The sequence below is a fragment of the Arvicanthis niloticus genome, chromosome 12 (genome assembly GCF_011762505.2).
Source record: "Arvicanthis niloticus isolate mArvNil1 chromosome 12, mArvNil1.pat.X, whole genome shotgun sequence".
Taxonomy (NCBI): Eukaryota; Metazoa; Chordata; class Mammalia; order Rodentia; family Muridae; genus Arvicanthis; species Arvicanthis niloticus.
The window spans coordinates 41,287,505-41,307,428 of NC_047669.1; the positions used below are offsets into that span (position 1 = coordinate 41,287,505).

The 19,924-nt window shown below is 40.1% G+C and overlaps 1 protein-coding gene across 1 annotated transcript in view; it reads left to right on the forward strand.

Annotated features, from left to right (window-relative positions):
- Positions 1–19,924, forward strand: part of Abi3bp (ABI family member 3 binding protein) — a 206,391-nt gene that overhangs the window by 176,536 nt on the left and 9,931 nt on the right. Inside the window, 7 exon segments of the mRNA XM_076943023.1 lie at positions 811–885; positions 6,282–6,356; positions 7,812–7,931; positions 11,440–11,568; positions 12,111–12,179; positions 14,956–15,165; positions 17,611–17,719. Coding sequence (XP_076799138.1) covers positions 811–885; positions 6,282–6,356; positions 7,812–7,931; positions 11,440–11,568; positions 12,111–12,179; positions 14,956–15,165; positions 17,611–17,719 — 787 coding nt within the window.

Genomic DNA, 19,924 nt, shown 5'->3' on the forward strand with positions numbered 1-19,924 from the left:
AGCCTCAGATGCTACCTGATGGTGATATTCTTCTTAGCTTTTTGGTTGGTGGAAGCTAGTGAGGGGTCTTCTTAATGACTACAACCCTAAGGATTTATCTGTTAGTCACAAGATGCACACAAGGTAGACAAGGAATGCCTATTTAGGGGGATAATGGTAGCCCAAAATTAATCAAGCTCTGGACCTGCAACTTCTCCACATCATGGTAGTTCAAATCAGCCAGTCACTCTTTGCTGACACAGCTTCCTCCCAGGAATTCTTGTGCACAATCCAAAGGATTAAAATGTTTATAAACAACAAAAATTATAGTTCTGTATTGAGAGATATATCATACTTACCAAGCCAGAGGGGAACAGTAACTCTGTCCTGTTGGGAATTTAAAGAAATGCCAATTGCTCAGTGTAGGTTGTTCTTGTGCTAAGGCACACACGTTTCAGCACCAGCTAATGCCTTTCCGGTCCTTCTTGTCTTTTCCCATTATGATTCTAGCTATTCTTAAGGTACTGACTGGGAAATATCCTTGCTACTTGCTTTTTTTTTAAGAGCAAATATTGGTGCCCAGTGACCACCCCAGTACAGATTTAGCTTTTCATTCTTACCTGTGAAAGTGTATGACTTTCATGCCAGAGTGTAGTATATAATATATTTATCTATATTCTATATCCTGGACCACATATTTCTTTGTATGTTGAGTTGTCATTACTTTATTGCCTAGTTAAATGATTTTCAGTTCTGTGAGAAGTTTTGTTTTCCTTGGCTGCAAACTTTTAATATGGAATGTCTAAACTGTTTAATGCTACTCTGTTGTAGCTCTGAACAAAACAACTACAAGACCTGATAAGACCAAATCGAGAGGGATGTCCCATAAAAATGGAGCAGGAGCAGGTAATAGTCACAAATGTATTTCTCTTTGGTTGTGTCAAAATTAAATGCTGCCCATCTCATATAATTTTGTTAAATTCACACATCAATTTCTTTTTGTATATGTTTTGGAAAAATATTTGTAAAATTAAAATTTAAAGTTTTAACTCACTTCAAAAATCAGCTTCGAATATCCCTAAAATTGTTGGAAAAGAAATTTTCACTTTTCTAAACCTAGTCTACTAAACTAGCTGTCATATTTAGTCTTGTTTCTCAAAATAATTCTGGTTAAATATTAATTACAGAATGAAAATAGTAAAAATAATTGTTTTCCGTTACTTCAAACTACTTTCTATGCACAGGTCAGTCTTAGTGGTGACTTGGTTTTCCCCTTTATAATCTCCCACAGGGGCCATCACAACTTCTGAAGGGCCTCTATCTGTTAGTAGTGTGCAGAGTGAAATATAAGTTAGAAGTAGAAAACTGGCCAGGCAGTGGTGGCACACGCCTTTAATCCCAGCACTTAGGAGGCAGAGGCAGGGGGATTTCTGGGTTCGAGGCCAGCCTGGTCTACAGAGTGAGTTCTAGGACAGCCAGGGCTACACAGAGAAACCCTGTCTCGAAAAGCCAAAACAAACAAACAAACAAACAGAAGTAGAAGACTGAATTTAACACAATTAACAACTGGTCACTATGGCTATAGTCTTATTAAAGTTTATAAACCATTCTGATCAAATGAAACAGTCCTAACTTCCTTAGAGCTACAGGAATGGGCCTGATAAAGATTTGAATGCCAACTTAATTTATTGCAGGGGCAAATGGAACTGCAGTGTCCCCTTGCAAGGGTTTGTTTTTATTTTAAGGTTATAAAGCAGCCCATAGAGGCTGGTACACTTTTATTTTCATGTGTGGTGTGGTATGCACAAGTCCACATCCCTGTACATATACAGAAATCAGAAAATCAAAGGACAATCTGCAGAAATCAGTCCTCTAGAACTCAGTTACCCGTTGAGCCATCATGCTAGCCCAAGGCCCATAATTTGGATGGGTCCTTATTCTACTATTCTGCTTTTTTGGTGATGTATACACATAGGCACATAGATGCCACAGTTTAGTTACGATGTTCCACACATTAGAAATTTCTAAGTTGAAAAATGATGAGAAACAGTGTAGTTTATTGCCTGACTCTTTAGAGAAGAGACTTGTTTGACTTCTCTTAGAAGACAACTACTGGGCTGGTTAGCTGCTCAACCGTCACTGTTTGAAGGCTCCTTAACATGCTAGGCAAAGTAGAATTCTGAAGCTGCCATGGAGCATGTGATCCCACAAACTGCTACACAAATGATCTTGGATTCTTCTTTCTATATCCTTATGGGGAAACCACACTTTACTGCCCTCACACTGAGTGTGTATCACAAGGAAAAACCAGACTCCTCAGGGTAAGGTATGTGTTTTTCTAGAATGTGGCTAAATCTTCCAAGCTGCCGGATTATTGCTCAAGAACTCTTAGTTAGGTGCTAATATTTGGAGGCAAAAGCACAGAGAACTGCCCTCCATAATATCACCCCTTTCCATCACAGGGGGTAGAATCAGTGATTCATTGAAAATAGATTTCCCCTGATACAGTCGGAAATCAACAAGTTTGTTTGCAAAGGTTTTGTTACTATGGTTAGAAATACCCCAAATCATTATTTCATCTTGGATAAGAAATTGCTAAGTGATGAATTACGTAAATCTGTAGACTTCTGGAAAACTCCCATATGGCAATGGTGGGCCACAATGACGTTCCAGTCTTGGTGCCTCCTGAGCCAGCTGCCCGTTAGCATATGTGTCCATTAATCCTAGTGAAGAGAAAAGGATCTGGCTCACACAATGGGCTAGATTGCCTGATAGGTAATCCACAAGACCCATTCTCTACAGTGTCTTATACTAGCTTCCTTTTAAAAGTTTTCTCCTTATTATGATTCTGTGCTCCCTTTAACCTTAAATTGCCCATGTTCCCTGGTTTATCGGAGCCGAGGGCTTCATTGTCTGTCTCTAACTCTCTCCAGTGAGCCCTAGAGCTATTGTTCGCAGGGCCCTTTCTAATAATTCCAGACAATTGGGCTGGATTTCAAGGGCTGATGTGCTGTTGACTTGCCAATTTATATCTAGAGATATAAATAGACCACCCTTAGGGGGTGGTCACATAACAGATATCCCTGCATAGCATATATTAAGATTCTGCATATGATATTCCTGCATATCATACACTAAGATTCATAAAAGTAGCTATGAAGTAACAATGAAATAATTTTATGGCAGGGGGTCCCCACAACATGAGGGACTGTATTAAATGGTCACAGCATTAGGAAGGTTGAGAATCACTCTGCTCTAATGTATTCTTCCTCCCTTTTCCTCTCCCCTCTTTTCACCTTCCTACTTACTTGGACCCATGTCCCTCCCTCTTTTTTCTCCTTAATCTCCAACTCATTTTTTGCTTCCAGGCATTTACCTGTACTCATCCTGGGGTTAGTAGATCTGTGTTTGCCTTATAGGAACTGCTGGGAGCCTGCAACTATTTTTATTTTTTATTTTTTTATTTTTTTTGTGAGTGCCACATGATGATGTCATGGTTACCGGACGGATGCTTGCTAGCCAATATCATTAACTCTCATACAGGGTGCTACTGTAGCCCTCTCAGAAGGTGGAATATATAAGCTATAGTCACTTAGAATCATTGTGAGGAACAGAAGGAGAAGGAGTCAGGAGGAGGATTCCGTGCTTAAGAAAGAGGCTTCAGAGCTGAGAGCATGTGTTTCTGAGTCCCAGCATTTCCTAGCAGTGGACCTTGGACAGCTTGTTGAATCTGGCCTTAGGTTTCCTCACTTGTAGGTCCTGGATATTATATTTCACACAGAAGCTTTATGAAGCTCAAATCAGGTTATAAATATACAGAGTACTTAGACAGTATTAAAAAGGAATACTTTGTCTTTGAAGTTAAAAATATTTAGAGAAGGGCTTATAAGATCTACTCAAAGAATACACAGCCTACTGGCATTCTAGGGTGTGTGTGTGTGTGTGTGTGTGTGTGTGTGTGTGTGTGTGTGTGTATGTCTGTCTGTCTGTCTGTCTGTGTATGTGTTGCCTTTGAGAAATTATGGTAAATCAAACCTCACCAAACTGATGGAAGTATTTTTCTATGCCTATATGGCATTTGCAGAATAATCAGTTACATGATCTCGTTCCCTGACCCCAGGGTATCAAAAGCCCCAGACATAGAAACAGGTTTTTTAGGTGAAATTTTCAGTCTTTCTCATTTCTCCAAACATCAACAGAGTGGGGTTCCTCACAGAAACAGCTTCATTCTATGGTACCAACCTCTGTATAAGTTACTTTTAGTTCCTGTGACAAATACACCACGACCAAAATGAAATCAAGAAAACGTTTATTTGTCCTTACTGTTCTAGAGGACTAGATGTTCATAAAGGTGGGGAAGGCATTGAGATGGGCAGGAGCTGAAAGAACACATCTCAACCACTCGCAGGGACCACAGAATACAGGAAAAAGGACAAGGCTATAAACTCTCAAAAGTCCCCCCCCCTCCCCCTTCTTCCATCAAAGCTCTGCAACATAAACGTTCCGTAGCCTTGCTCAAAATAGCACCACCAACAGGGTATCCAGTGTCCAAATACATGAGCCAACGGGAGATAGTCTCATTCAAACTACAACAATCAAAACTTCTATCTGTGATCAGTATATCTGCCTGCACATTAAATGTGTTTAAATAGTGTCTTTTTACCTTCTCTGAGACATAACTGTAAAAATCAGAGTTCTTGGCATTCAGTTACTGTGGTTGTCATTGTTAATGTACGAACTGGCACATTAAATATGTTTTCTTATCTTTAATATGCAAACTACCATCAAGCCATCAGCACATGGATTCTTTTTTAGGATGATTGTTTCTGAAGTGAGATCCCCTACTTAGATTCTTAAAAAAGTGTTCCTGTTCTTTCTTAATAAAAACTGTCAGAGACAGGAATGGTGGCACAGCCTTTAATCTCCACATTCAGGAGGAGCCAGAGGCAAGTGAATAATCTCTGTGTGTTTGAGACCAGCATGGTCTACACAGTGAGTTCTAAGCCAGTTAAGGCTACATAATGAGACTCAAAAAGCTTCAAAAAAAAAGGAGGAGGAGAAAAAACACGTATCAGACAGGAAGCATCACCAACATGGCTGCCTAAACAAGACCTGAACAAGGACACCAACATGCCCAACGTTGAAGGGGGAAATCTTACAGGGCCCCAACCCTAATCAAAGAGCTACAAAGCAACTAAAAAATATTTAAAGTGAGAGAAATAACCTTCCTTGGAGAAGAGCTGTCTCATAATTGGTTATCTAATAGCCCTGAACTCATATACATACAAGTAATATTAAACAGACTGGACAGGTTATATATACATACACATATAAATATATATCACATATATGTTTGTACATATGAATATATATATATGTATATATGAGTATACAACTATATACATATATAGCAGTGTGTGTGTGTGTTCTGTATGTGTGTGTAACAAAAAAAAAAAAAAAGAGCTAGAGGTCAGGAATTTGGGAGAGATCAAGGTGGAGTGGAGTACATGGGAGAAATTGGAAGAAATGAAAAATGATAGAATTATATTTTTAATTAAAAAAATTGTATAAAGCAAAGATAATTTAAAAAAAAAAAAAAAAAAAAGAACAGTAACACAAAGCTAAGGTGAGTCACTCTGGTCCCCGGCATCCTAGGGAAGCTTCCCAAAACCTGTCAAAGGGACTCGGGTGAGTGGCCAGATGACTACCATGTTTGAGGGAGATGGGAGAGAAAAATATCACACAAAGCAATTTTGAATTGGTTTCGTACAAACAGCAACTTAGTGTTCTATACCAAGGCAGGACTGTTTTTACAAGCCTGAAAGGTAAAGATCTTAATACACCAGACCTGCATAAGGATATTTTTTTAAAGCCAGTTTGATAAATATAAACCCAACCACACTGGATTTCTAAGGTTTCTTTATGGGCATTGGGGAATTGGAGGAAAATTATCTTTTTAACCACAAAATGTACCCATAAAGACTGGCAGAGGGTGACAATTTGCTCTTGGTAAAAATCTGTCTGGTGAAGCAATACCTCCCAGGCAGCCAGCTCAGGATTAATGCCATGGGAAATTATGACAAAACCCCAAACCATAGCCCAGTGCCAGCTCTACAGAGAAAAACAGAACCAATGGATGTTGGACTTTTAGTATCCTTATGTCTGGATAGTAGAAGATGATTAAAATGGGCACAAGAGTAGCAGTGTTTATGTAAGAAATGCACCCTTTCCCAGACAGCTCTATCAAAAGCCTGTGACAAAGAACGTTTACTATCATGCCTGTTGATTGTCTCTGTTCCTAGGGACCAAGCAAGCACCTAAGCCATCAAGTACTGGGAGAAATATGTCAGTGGACTCACATGCCACAAGAAAACCAGGTAAGGCATTCGATGTGGAGCCTCCAGAACTTCAGCTCAAATGTTCACAGTAACCAAAATGGTGAGTGATGAACAATATCTACACAATCCCTGTATGTGAGGACCACATTAGCAGTAGAAGCCAGCAGCTAGAGGACCATTCCAAAAGACTGTCACTGGGGAAAGAAAGTGCAAATTAAATTCTTTGAAAACTTTTTGGGAGATGCTAACCTAATGGTTGCTTCCTATAATATTCTACGGAGCCACCATAGTCAAGTGGTACACAGCCACTGGGTTTTATATCTTTTTTTTTTTTATTCAAGCTCCACCCTTGTGTGATTCATTATGATAGAATTTGGCCTGAAATGATTTATGTTCCTGTTTTAAGAGTAAGTTGTATGTAATAGACATATGACGCGGACAGTCCAGTCTCTGCTTCTTAAAAGGATGCTGATAGAGACACTCACACATTTCCTGTATATGTTGTCACCTTCGCCTAAGCAAGTACATAGGCAGGCTCTCCCCTCCCTCTACCCTTCCTACCACTTTCTTCTTTGTCTCTCCTCCTAGTAGCCTTGAAAATTACTTAAAGTGCTATGATATTTTCCTGGGTGGAGAATTCTTCCTGATTATTTAAGATCAAACACAAATGATGCGAGGAAAGGAATACATTTTAAAACTATAATGGCTTAAAGTTTGAGGTAAGGTGAGTTGTGCCAGATACCATTAACTTTTCCAACCATCCTGCAATATAGACTCTATTAAACAAACTATAAAAAAAAAAAAAACCATGCTACTTTCCTTTGCCTACAAGGCAAACAAGGTTTAAAATTGTACCATTTGCTGGGCTGCAACAGAGGTTGTAGGTGGGTGAGCAAAGGGAGTGGTAAAGTTGGCTCCTCGTCATGTCCCCTAGCTAGGAATCCTTGCACGGTTAACACTACAGATGCTTCACAGTCACAACATTCCCGATGCTGCCACGAGTGCTATTTGATATTATTTGAGAAGTTCCAGCACTGTTTAATTATAATTATATATTAGTGTTAGGGGAGTTCATGAAACACCCACAGAAAGAAACAATATACATATTTTAAACCATTCAAAGTCGAAATGATAAAATGGTTTGTAGGTTCACAACTACAGACAATTGGCAACGATATAGTTCATCAATGTTTCTGTTGTATCTCCAGGGGAAAGATGTTAACGTCTTTCTATATTAGACCTTCCAAAACATGCATGTCTACATATTTTATCTAACATTCCAGGAGATGATTTACATATGCTAATGTGATTCATTATCCATGAATATTAGACCAGTGTAAGTTTAGAGGAATCCCACTATATATTACTTTTCTATGTAGGCACTTTTCTATAAAACATAAAATCTCTTAGCATGCAACTACTATTCTGCTGTTTACGAAGGATTATTTCAAGCTGACTTTTTGTTGTAAGTACTGACTTTATAATATCTCTTAGGCCCAATCCCAGGGACTCGTCGCCCATCCATACCACATAGACATGCGTCCCCTAGACCTGTGTCTCCACAGAGAAAGCCTTTACCACCAAATAATGTCACCGGAAAGCCAGGAAGTGCAGGTATGTTCACTTACCTCTTTTCTCTCTCCATGACTGCATTTCCTAGCCAACCCAACAAGCCACTGCATGTGTGACAGATGAATGCTTGTGTTGGCCACAAAGACTGGATGCTATTATCCACAGCTTTGCAGACTCATTTACTGACTCTGAGTGGGTAGACTGAAAGAAACCACTGCTTTATATGTAGACCAGTTAACTTCTGAGATCTCTGCATGCTTGAAACCTAGAGAGGAGGTGACTTGACTTTCAGCAGTGGATGAATTCAGAGTAGAAATAGGGGATGCTGTGCATTGCCAACCCCTCAGAGTGAGTGGAACATCTGATATCCTGTCACTGACTTCACCATCTTGCCATCAGCAGTGCTTGGGGAAGGCATGTGAGCATCCAAGATGTTTCTTAATTCCATGTCTAGGTTCCTGCTGTCATAGAATGGTCCTACCAGACCTGCATTTTCACATACACTGTCCATCTTCTAGCTCCACAAAAAAAAATGTCTTAGCACTGCTACTCTGTGTGGTTCTCCCTATATATCTTTGGTACAACAACAACAACAAAACAAATGGTTTTGTCCTCTTTGTATTTTTAATCTTCCTCTCAGAGCTTGTGAGTTCTGTAATGATAGCTCTTGGTGTGTTCTCTCTGAAACTCTAGAGCCCAGTTGAGTGCTGAGAATATAGAGGAAATCTGATAGCCATAACTGAATAAACGGGTGAATGGAATTAAGAACCAGTGATAACTGACCCAGTTTGAAAACAGATCTTCACCTCCCTCCACTTAGGGACTCTGCTAGCAAATGGTGTGTTCCTTGTCCTTCCTCCATTTCCATGGCTTAACTTCCTAAATACTGGGTTGGTTGAAACCGCATAAAAGTTTTACAGATAGCTATGAATGGTGAATGCGTAGAAGGTTTTGTGTGAAGAAAGTGATGTCATATTTTTAAGCACGAAAATGAGAATGTTTTTAGGATGTTTCATGAATCAAGGTCAGTGGTCCTCAATCCGGGGGGTTGAATGGCCCCTCGTCGCTACCCATGTCCGACCCGCGGAATAAGGCAACGGCAACCGTGTTCTTCTTCAAGCGGTTTATTCAGCTATCCCTGTACAGCGAGCTTCTCTCTCTCTCTCTCTCTCTCTCTCTCTCTCTCTCTCTCTCTCTCTCTCTCTCTTCTTCTTCTTCTTCTTCTTCTTCTTCTTCTTCTTCTTCTTCTTCTTCTTCTTCTTCTTCTTCTTCTTCTCTTCTCCCCAGCTCCTGCAGCCCCTTATAAGCATTGCCTTAATCCTATCAGCAACTGCCACGAAGTCACTGGTGATTGGCCATTCTCAATGATGCGAGGTGGGGTGATTGGGTAACCACACCTCTCAGCACATACAACTCCCTATATAAAGTTGTCTTTTCTCTCAAGCAATGCCTATGCCAAGCGCCACCTTGTAATGGCGAGAGCGGAGCCGCTTCCCACAGCCCCTGAAGGGGTTAGGTTGTCTAAGACCGTTGGAAAAAAACATAGGTATTTGTATTACAATTTATAACCGTAGCAAAAGTACAGTTATGACATAGCAGTGAAAATAATTTTATGGCTGGGGGGTCACAGCTTTAGGAAGGTCCAGATTCTCTGCTCTAGGTTTTCTTCCCCCATTGTCGAGAGGAGAACTCCGCCTCCAGCTTGTGCTTCTTGGGCCTTTCTGGGTGACAGCCCAGTGAAGTCCTCGTGAGGAGAGCAGGTTGTTCTCATTACTTGTAATATGAAACAGCTGTGACCATGAGTGGCACTGCATTCAGGTCTTACTGATGAGTCACTGGGCTGCCTGAGCATGCTGTGAGAACCCAGGAGACTGCCCCTGAAGGAGGTCCCCCGGGCGAGACTGTGTGTCTTCAGCCACAGTTCACTGGTCCCACATTTTGGCTTATGATCTCCTGTTCTCTGTCAGAAAGTGTAGCTCTGGCACAGGCTCTCTACCCGTGAGCCTCAGGAGGAGCTATAAACATGTCCCATCTCTAGGATTACCTCAGCTCACTGGTCTCCATGTCCCACCCTCCGCCTCTAATGAAAATGACTTCACTTGAAAACCTAGCACCTAGTACCTACAGTGGTACAGTCCTGGTGATTCAGGAATCCACTGGATGATGTTGGGGACTGCTCGGAGGCTCTCTCACAGTGCTTGTCAACAGTCTTGGGTCCCACATGACATCTACCATTTCTTGCCAATCTCCAAATCTTCTGAGGCCTCCAAGTCCTACTTTGCTTGCCAGGGTGAAAATGTTACCCCCATTTCCAGCTGACTCTGTCAATCTGAAAAGCATAACTTCTCTTGGATCTTCTTGCCATCTGCTTCCCATTTTCCTGTGGCCCACTCCCTTTAGGACCAAGGGCCTGTGTCTGTAGGGGAAAAGCAGAGGTCCATCTACCTGACTTAGCCATGATTGTACACTGAGCTAGTCTGTCCAGCAGGTATCCCTTGACTGGTAGTCAAGGAAGAACTTCTTTTCCCAGGAGGTATATAAAGCCCACTTTATTTATTTATTTATTTATTTATTTATTTATTTATTTATTTGGTTTTTCGAGACAGGGTTTCTCTGTGTAGCCCTGGCTGTCCTGGAACTCACTCTGTAGACCAGGCTGGCCTCGAACTCAGAAATCCGCCTGCCTCTGCCTCCCAAGTGCTGGGATTAAAGGCGTGCGCCACCACCGCCCGGCTAAAGCCCACTTTATATTACTCTTACTTTACTAAACACTGAGTCTTGCCTGGACCTTGGGATGAATTCCATTTTAGAGACTGAGAAGTAGCTTTAGTATAAAGGAGTTGGGTATAACAACTCAGAGGAGCTCTGTTCTGGCCCCCAGACATTACTCGGGGGAGGGGGGGGATCTTTGTCTTCCTTCTCTGCCTATCTTCCATGTCTGCCAGTTCATCTCTAAGTAAGGTCACACCATCTCCCTGACTTCTTTCACAGCTGACCAAATGGCTACGGTAGCTCATTATAGCTCATTATGGTGAAATATCATCCATTTGTGGTACTTCGCTATTGGAAATCTTTTCATGGTCCTTTAACCTTAAAATAACATCCATAGGAACCTTACTCAAGTTCTTCCATGATCTACCTTTCCTTGACCCTCCATGCTCAGCTGGGCCTGGGCCTTCCCCTCCTGCAACAATCAAGTTTTCCTGATAGGATTCACAGACTGAGGCTCTCTTGTCTCCTACTGATCGGTTCATTTATCGGCACTTCCGTGAAGATGCTCTTCCCCACTGACACCCACCCATAGACATAACCACTCCCTCTTCTTGTCCCCTCTGTGACCTTCTGCAGTTCTTTCACAATATCTGTGATGTTTCAATATCCTTGGCTCAGGCATCTGTCTCTATCGAGAACCAGGTCTTGCTTGCTCTCCAAGCGTGGCTGATGGTGCCAAGCCACATGGTGAAGTGCTTAATAAACATTTATTGAATAAATAAATCGGAAACTTGGTGCTGCTCCTACAAAGCCTTACTGCTTTGGTTCTGAATTGTAGGAATCGGTTCCTCCGGCCGGGTAACTTCCCCACCCCCGAAGGTAACACTCAAACCTATTGGAACAGCCACAGAGAGACCAGGGGCAGAAAAAAAGCAACCAACTGCTCCTGCTTCAGAAGAAGAGTTTGGTTAGTATGTTCATTCTCAATAGACACATTGTTTGGAGATGCTAAGGTATTTCAAGTTAGGATGAACAAATTCTTGGTTTTTGGTCTTCTAGTTTCATCAATTTTAGGAACAATTGCCTTTTCAGTTTTAGAATCTTCATTGTCAACGTTTTGTTACAGAATCTGTTCCTTTCCTTGGCAGACATAGAAATGCCAGGTCTTTTTTTCCTTTAATAAAAATATAGACTATCCAATTAACAATTTAAAAAATTTAGACTACCATATTATCTGATACTATAAACTACAGATATTTCGATTTATTCATTAGTATTAGCTTATTGGTTACAATTTTTAATCTACTGTTGTTACTCTCCAGAACACAGTTAAAAGAATTTTTATTTGGGTTAAAAATAAATTATAAGAAATAGCAAGGGAAATCAAACTACAAATAATTTATCTAGGAGGAATATTGATTATCTATCATCTCTAGTGCTTCTGTCAATATATTGTGAATTTTTATTTATCTTTCACTAAGTTTTTCATTATTATTTTTTCACTCTCAGGTAATACAACTGACTTTAGTTCAAGTCCCACCAAAGAAACCGATCACCTTGGGAAGCCTAGATTCGTAGGTATGTCTGACTTCATTTTGTTTCTTGGTGGGGCTATTTTGTAGGTAGATCAGCCAGATATTCACTCTATAAATATTGTAGGAGCTTGCTACCATATGAATTTCTCATGTTTGTACAAGCCAGCTGGGCATCAGATGCAGCCTGCTTCTGATGGGCTAGCCTCATGTCCACCCTGCATGACTGCCTTTGGTGCTACGATGAAGAGAAGCAGTGAGCCAGAAGAAGCCATTCTCATCCTGATACAAACAAAGTAACGGAGGTGGGATCCAAATAGCCACATTTTGAGATCCTTTTTAGGCGACATTTGCCACCATACAGTGGCCCAAACAGTCTCACAACCAAGCTCCAACCGATAAATGAGAGAGCATGACCTTTTTCATGGATGCAGACATGAAGTTTGAAAATACCGCAAAACCATTTTCTACCGTATTGTTTGACGTTTCTGATGGTATTGATAAGGGCTCTGGTTTCTCCACCCTCACCAGAACTTGGTGCGGTTTTAAAACCCCTTTTCCATTTAACGGGTACAAAGTGGTATATAATTATGTTTTTAATTTGACTCTTCTGGTCTACCCTAAGAAAATCCCACAGACTTGGGTGTGGCTTCCACAATGTAAATTTATTTTTCTCACAATTCTGTAGGCAAGGATTGGCCTCTCTCCTTGCCCTGCAGATTGCTTCTTCCTGTTGTGTGGTCACATGACCTGCACACAGTGCCTGTGAGTCCCTTCTGTCCACTAAGAACTCCAGGCTGATTAGGATAACACTCCACACTTTTAAGTTCTTACTTAGGTTTCTATCAGTCTCTTTTTTTCTATATCTAAGTCCATCAAGGTGAGGTGCAGGCTTATTTTTGATTGTAATAAATTACTGATTGACAGATCTTTTGTATTCATTCTGCAAGGCATTTCTTTTTTCTACCAGACATCTTCGTTCTGAATTCTGATTTGTTGATATTTATATATCCAGTCATGCTTTCTCTGAATTAAATCCTTTCTTCACCTTTTATTTTTACCATAATTTAATCTCTTTATGTTTCCAATGAATTTTTTTAGACATCGTACTGTCAGGTCTTACTTTTCTTATCTAATCTGACAATTGCTGCTTTTTTTTTTGTTCTTGGTTTATGGAATCTTTCAAATTATTGGGGTAAATTTTCATATATATATACATTATATATATTCTTTGCTCCCTCTGTTATCTTTTTCATTCTTCTGAAAGTTTATGATTCCACTTACTGTGTCTTCTCCCTCATGGCTCCTTGTTTCGGCTGTTGTGTGGGGACTGACAGTGTGGTCTTTAAGTTATCCCCATCTGTCGTCCAGTGACAATGAAGAGCCTCACACTTAACACACATACACTTCTACAGCTTCTTTCTTTATCCGTGGCTTTGTGTTATTACTGCCAAGAACCATTACACAAATTTGTTTTCACTTTTTAAACGTAAAATAACTTTTAGACTCTGACTAAAATATTGTTTATAGGCACCCACACTGTTACTGTCTCATCCATCCTCATACCATCTATCCTTTGTCGGGGGTGGGACACTTGTATCCAGTGAAACTTTTCCTTCAATTTCTGCCTTACAGTATGGGTTTGCTGGTTTTGAAAGCACATATTTTGCCATTTTTTTTAAAAAGTATTTTTCACTGTTTATTAATTCTACATTGAAAATGCAACCCTATCATGTTTTTTTTTTTTTTTTGCATTCTCCCCAATGAGATACCTACTGTAACCCTCACTTTTATCAGTCTATACATTGTCTGTCCTTTAAATATTGTCTCTTTTTCATTGGTTTTGGGGAAATTAATTGTGATTTGTATAGTTCTCTTCATATTTATTGTTCTTAAAGGTGTTTTGATTTTTAGCTCTTTGAACTTGTGATTTAGATGCCTAGGTCATCTGAGGTCATTATTAAGATATTTTTGTGCTTATGCATTCCCTCCCCTCCTTCAGGTACTTGAATTTTGTTCATATAAGAACTCAGTCGTGTTCTCCAAAGCTCACAATCCCCATTGTCCATTCATTCTCTCTCCCTCCCTCCATCCCCTCCTGTCTCTCTTCTGCCTGCCTGCCTGTCTGTCTGTCTGTCTGTCTGTCTGTCTATCATGTGCTATGTCTGTAAGGTCTTCTGTCTTTTGGTCTCTTGTGCACTCATTCTACCTGATTTGGTTTACATCTTATATACAGTTTTCATCTCTAGAAATGTGAGTCATCTTTATCTCCTTTCCTGGCTCATTTTTATATTGCTCTGTCTTCCTTGTGTAATAGTCTAGCCCCTGGGTACGTTCTAGGTTGGTTTCAAAGAACTGATTTTTCTCACCATGGACAATATTTTCCTGTGACTTTTATCTTGTTGGGTATTTGGATATTTAATTCCTAAAATACTCTTGAGTTTTGTTCTGGGGTACAGTTCATCATTCAGAACTGCTTGGTCCTTGTGGGTCTGGCTTTGTTCAGAACGTTTAGTATGGTGCCCATTCCTTTCCCTGAGACTCACCACCTATAAATTATGAGGTAGGAACCAACTCTGAAAAATAAACCAATTATCCAAAGAGATCAACACCAGGTACATCTATAAATACAGTATATCTATCAGATATCAGAGCTAGGAGTTTTATATATAAGTCATCCTCAGCAGTATTTTCAAATGCTTTCTCAGGATGTGACACCACAACCTTCAAATAGATGACAAATTTTACTAGGTTGCCTCCTCCATCTTCTTCACAAGTTTCCAGTGTGCTAACTGTCGGAGTCCTCCTTTTCCTCCTTGTAGGTCCCCATGTGCGATACATCCCCAAGCCTGAGAACAAGCCCTGTTCCATCACTGACTCCGTCAGACGGTTCCCTACAGAGGAAGCCATGGAGGGGAATGCCACCAGCCCACCCCAGAACCCACCCACCAACCTCACCGTGGTCACTGTTGAAGGCTGCCCCTCATTTGTCATCTTGGACTGGGAAAAACCTCTAAATGACACTGTCACTGGTAAGACTATGGCACTAAGATGTGATATTTTAGTGGGAAGCTTTGATGGCCTAATACCTGGACAGTGTGGGTCAAACTGTGGCACAAAAAGCACATCTAAGGAGAAGCAAAGTTCTGTTGTCTAAAGCATCCGAGATGGAAAAGGTCTTGGCCTTTGTGATGGGCTCCTAATTAACTGAGGACTTTAAAGCTGTATTCCTTCCTTCCCTGTCAGAATCTCTTTCACAGTTTAGAAATATAGTCTGATGAGTTCACAAGAGAACTATATATAAAGTGTGTGAAGACTTGACACCACTGATAATATTTAAAATAGCTTTCTTTTCACCAACCCAGTTTCTAAACTGACTGAGAACTTCCAAACAGGCTAACTATTATTTCTATTAACTTTGGAGAAATTGAAAATAAAATAAAAATTAAAAAAAAAAACAAAACAAAATAAAAAGTCCCTCACTTCCAGGTAACTTGCTACTTATCTGAGGAAATTTTGATTGTGCTACACTGACCCAATTCCTGGCAGAAATACGAAAGTTCGAGTCATGTTTTGAATTTGTCATAATGTGTTTGGCATGCCTTGACTTGATGTATAGAACAGGAGAGTCAAACAAGAAAGGAGAGGAATAACCTCTGGGATTGCCAAAGGGCATGATTCCTAGTTAGCCTGAGTCCCTCGGCAAATGTTGCTGGGCCCTTGGTGCAGGGAACAGGAGCATAGGTAAGCATCTGTCTGGGGCAGACAGGAGCATTATGGAGGGCCAGGGTGTGGGTGAAGAGACTAAGAATCTTCAGAAAATACTTTCTTCCATGGGTAATGGGGGAAAAAGCGATCATCTATCCTACAAAGCCATGTGATCTGAGCAAGTTCCCATATAAACATCACCTGTACTGAACTGTCATATTACATCTGCTTCCTATCTTATGAAAGACAGCCTCTGTTCTGAGAAAGAGTGCATTCCCGCCAATATTCCTAGGAATCTGCCTAGTCCTGCTTCTTCCTTTATGGTTGAGCCGGAAGATAATGCAATCTCAGTTCCTAAAAGCCAATCAACTTTCAGATTATCCACATATATTAAAATATCCCAAACTCTGACTATACACTTTGTGATTAACAAGTTCTAGTTTCCTGAAACTAAATGATAAACCAAATTTTGTTTTCCCTAAAGATGTGAGCTATCAAGTTGGAATTATTTAATCTGATATACCTAATTGTCTAGTACATCTCCACTTGAATAATATCTGACTTAAAAAATTAAAACTGTATGATTTCCCTTCCTGAATCTGGTAACAATTATTTAAGTTGTATACATTTTTAATTATAATGATTCATGAGTAGATTAAACTTTACTTACCTGTTTCCATAATTATTTTCTTACTAGATGCTAATGACCTTCTTGGAGTCTTTCAAAAGTAAATTTTTCATGTCCAAGGATTGCATTTAATTTTTTAGCTATAATTTCACATTTAGACATTGTTCTCTTAGTCTATATTAAATATCAAATAATCTCTCCAAATGATGTGCTCCTTAGATGTCATTTTTAATTTTAGTGTTAGAAAACTATAGATTACCTACCAGTTAGCTGTTCAGCTAATACCAACTAGTCCCAAGTGAGAAGTAGGGAAACAAGTTAACATGTCTGTCAGATTCTCTTATTCTGAAGGTCTTTCCTTGTTGATGAGTGAGCTCTGCCATTAAGGGAAATTTACATTGACATGAAGTTTGTGGCTTTTATTTAATACAAAGGAAACTATCCAGGAAACATAGTTAAAATAAGCATTAGGTTCAAAATCCAATTTTACAACTCCAAACAGTTGCTGCTTACACAGCTATAAGGTCAGATTGTAGCTGGACACCATACTCCGTGCCCTTCCCCCCCAAACAAAAAGATAGCAAGAAACATGTCTTCCATTCAAGCACTGTTCCTCATACAGTGCATTCCATAAACCTGCAAACCACAAGCTACCTATCCAAAGCAATGGCCACCAGTCTTCACCAGTGCTCAGGCCTTCTTCCACTCTGATAAAGCACGAATGCTTACTATGCCATTCCCCAAATGCTTTGAGAACTCTGCCATCTGGTGACTGAAAATTGCTAAAAGATGAGATCATATCACGATGTCTTGGGACTAGAGGATGGCTGTCAAAAGCACTTCTCTTTCTTGTAGCACACATGACTTTGGTTTACATCACCAAGGCTGGGCAGCTCACAGTTACCTGTAACTATAGCTCCAGGAGATCCAACACCGCTTCTGGATTCCACGGGGACCTGCATTCACATGGACATCCCACCCCTGCAACCAAAACACACACAAGCATATACATACAAACATTTTTTTTTAAGATCATGTTTCTGGAACTGCAGTCAATCTGTCATTGTTATGAGAGTGTCTTTAGCCTTCCATTAGCCTCTGAGACGTAACACAAGTCTCTACTGTTTTCTTCCATCTTCAGAATATGAAGTCATATCCAGAGAAAATGGGTCATTCAGTGGGAAGAACAAGTCCATTCAAATTACAAATCAAACATTTTCTACAGTAGAAAATCTGAAACCAGATACAAGGTAAGGCCTTGCGCTATTTCAGATGAATTCTGAGAGTGCAGAGACTGCAGTCACAGAGAAAGGACAATGCCTTAAAGGAGGGTCTTGTTTTAATTCTGGATTTCTTTAATGTGATTCTGAATACCTCATATCACATTGTCAAAATATTCTCATTATTCGGGGTAAAAGGGCTAGTAAGATGGCCTTATAAATTAACAGGATAAATGGCTACATAAAAAAAAATGGGCCATTAGTTGCAAATACTGATTTTAAATATGAAATTTTAGAAAAATCTGTGAATTGGTAAACATGGAGTATGCACAGCAGAAATTAGACTCAATGCCTTGACTCTGATGTTGGAAAGAGAAAAGGAAAGAATGCAAACTACTTGAAAAACACAAAGATTTTATTTAAAATAGCTACCTACTGGCCCCAGGTTGTATTAGTTACTGTTCTATTGCTGTGATGAAATAACATGACCAAGCAACTTATTTTTTTTTTAAAAAAAGCATTTACTTGGGGGCTTGTTTCCCATTTCAGAGGGTGAGTCCATGGTCATCATGGTAGGAAGCATGGCAGCAGGCAGGCATGCTGCTGCTGCAGGAGCTGAGAGTTTATATCTTAATAGCAAGATAGAGGCACAGAGAGCACAAGGGGAAATCTCAAATTCCACCCCCCAGTGACACATCTCCCCCCATAAGGCCACAGCTCCTAATTCTTTCCAAGCTCGTCCACTATTTAGGGTCCAAATATTCAACTATGTGAGCCTATGGGGGCCGTCCTCATTCAAACCACCACACAGGTACAGCATCCTTTGCTTTGGAGACTACACCGAAAAGGAGAATAGAATTTTGGTAATCAGTTGGTAACCATATCCTATGGTTCATACATTAACATGAGGCTATTCCCATTTCACTATAGTTTTATGATTTATTTTTCAGTTTAAAATATCTTATCAACCCATTTTATTGCTGAAAGAAAAAGGCCCTTGGACTTTCCTGATTAGTTGTAGAGAAGTTCCTAGGTCGCCTTTGCTCTCTCCGCTCCCTTTCTTACGCCTCTCTGTTATCCTCTCACTGTGGAGAGTACAGTTAGTGATGTGAGAACGAGCCTGTTTGGATTCTGGCAGTAAGGATATTCTTCCAATCATTTTAGAAGAAAATAAATAACTAGTTAATTGAAATTAATTATGTATAAATCTTTAGGCCTTTCACAAATATGATTTTTTAAAGTGCTCTGTTTTGAGATATAACACAAAACAGTTCCCACTTCTAATAATCATGAAAGTTTTAAGTTAGCCAAAAATAAGCATATTTTTCAGTTAAAACCCAGTTGATCTTGATTCTGTTTCCTTAGCAAGATTGAGAGAAAGAAAACCCATTTTTTTTTAACCTAATAGATTTTAAGGAAAGAATAGACGAACATTTCATTGGACCTTTTTAGTAGGTAGGTCTGTGCTTGCAAAACGTTCTCTCGAGTTACCTGTTTTCTTCCCATTTAATAAAGTGAGTGGCACTGACCACTGTATTCCTGGAAAAGCATCTGCTCTGTAAATGGACACTGTGTTCCTTTTCTGAGTCAAGCTGCCCTCATGGCTTCTCACAGTGCACCTATTAGCTCATAACCTAAATGCAGAACACTTTTTCCAGGGACATTTGAAGCCCAATTTTGCTTGCTGGGGCTACAAATGGGAACCAATGTGGTGTCTGCCCGTGAGCTCAAGACTAGCAGGAAGGTTAACCAGTAAGCGTTCTACACAGCCTGGCCAGAGGTCTTAAGTGGCCTGTGGAAGTGCTGGTGTGACAGAGGAACGACACTCCACAAAGCCTGGGGAAGGGAAGAGGTGTGAGTTGGGCTGGGGCTTGAAGGACAACTAGAAAAGCACCACATGGTGATGGTGGTAGAGGAGTTAAGTGACACCAAGAATATAGCACCCAGAATATAGCGCAGTACTTGTCAGCGGACAGAAGCAAACTCAATTGTAATTTAGAATTTCCCCCCAGGGTTTCTTATTAGAATAACTAAAAGTGACTTTGGAAAGATTTACTGTGTTACACTATAAGGGGACACATGTGAATACTGTATTTTAGTGATTTTTCTACTATTTCACCTGGTTTTTAGAATGTGAAATCTAAAAACTGGGAATGTCTAGCAGCTAATGTGCACACATCCCATGGGTGGAGTCGAGGTCAGCATTGAAGAATGAACCAGAGAGTATAAAGGAGA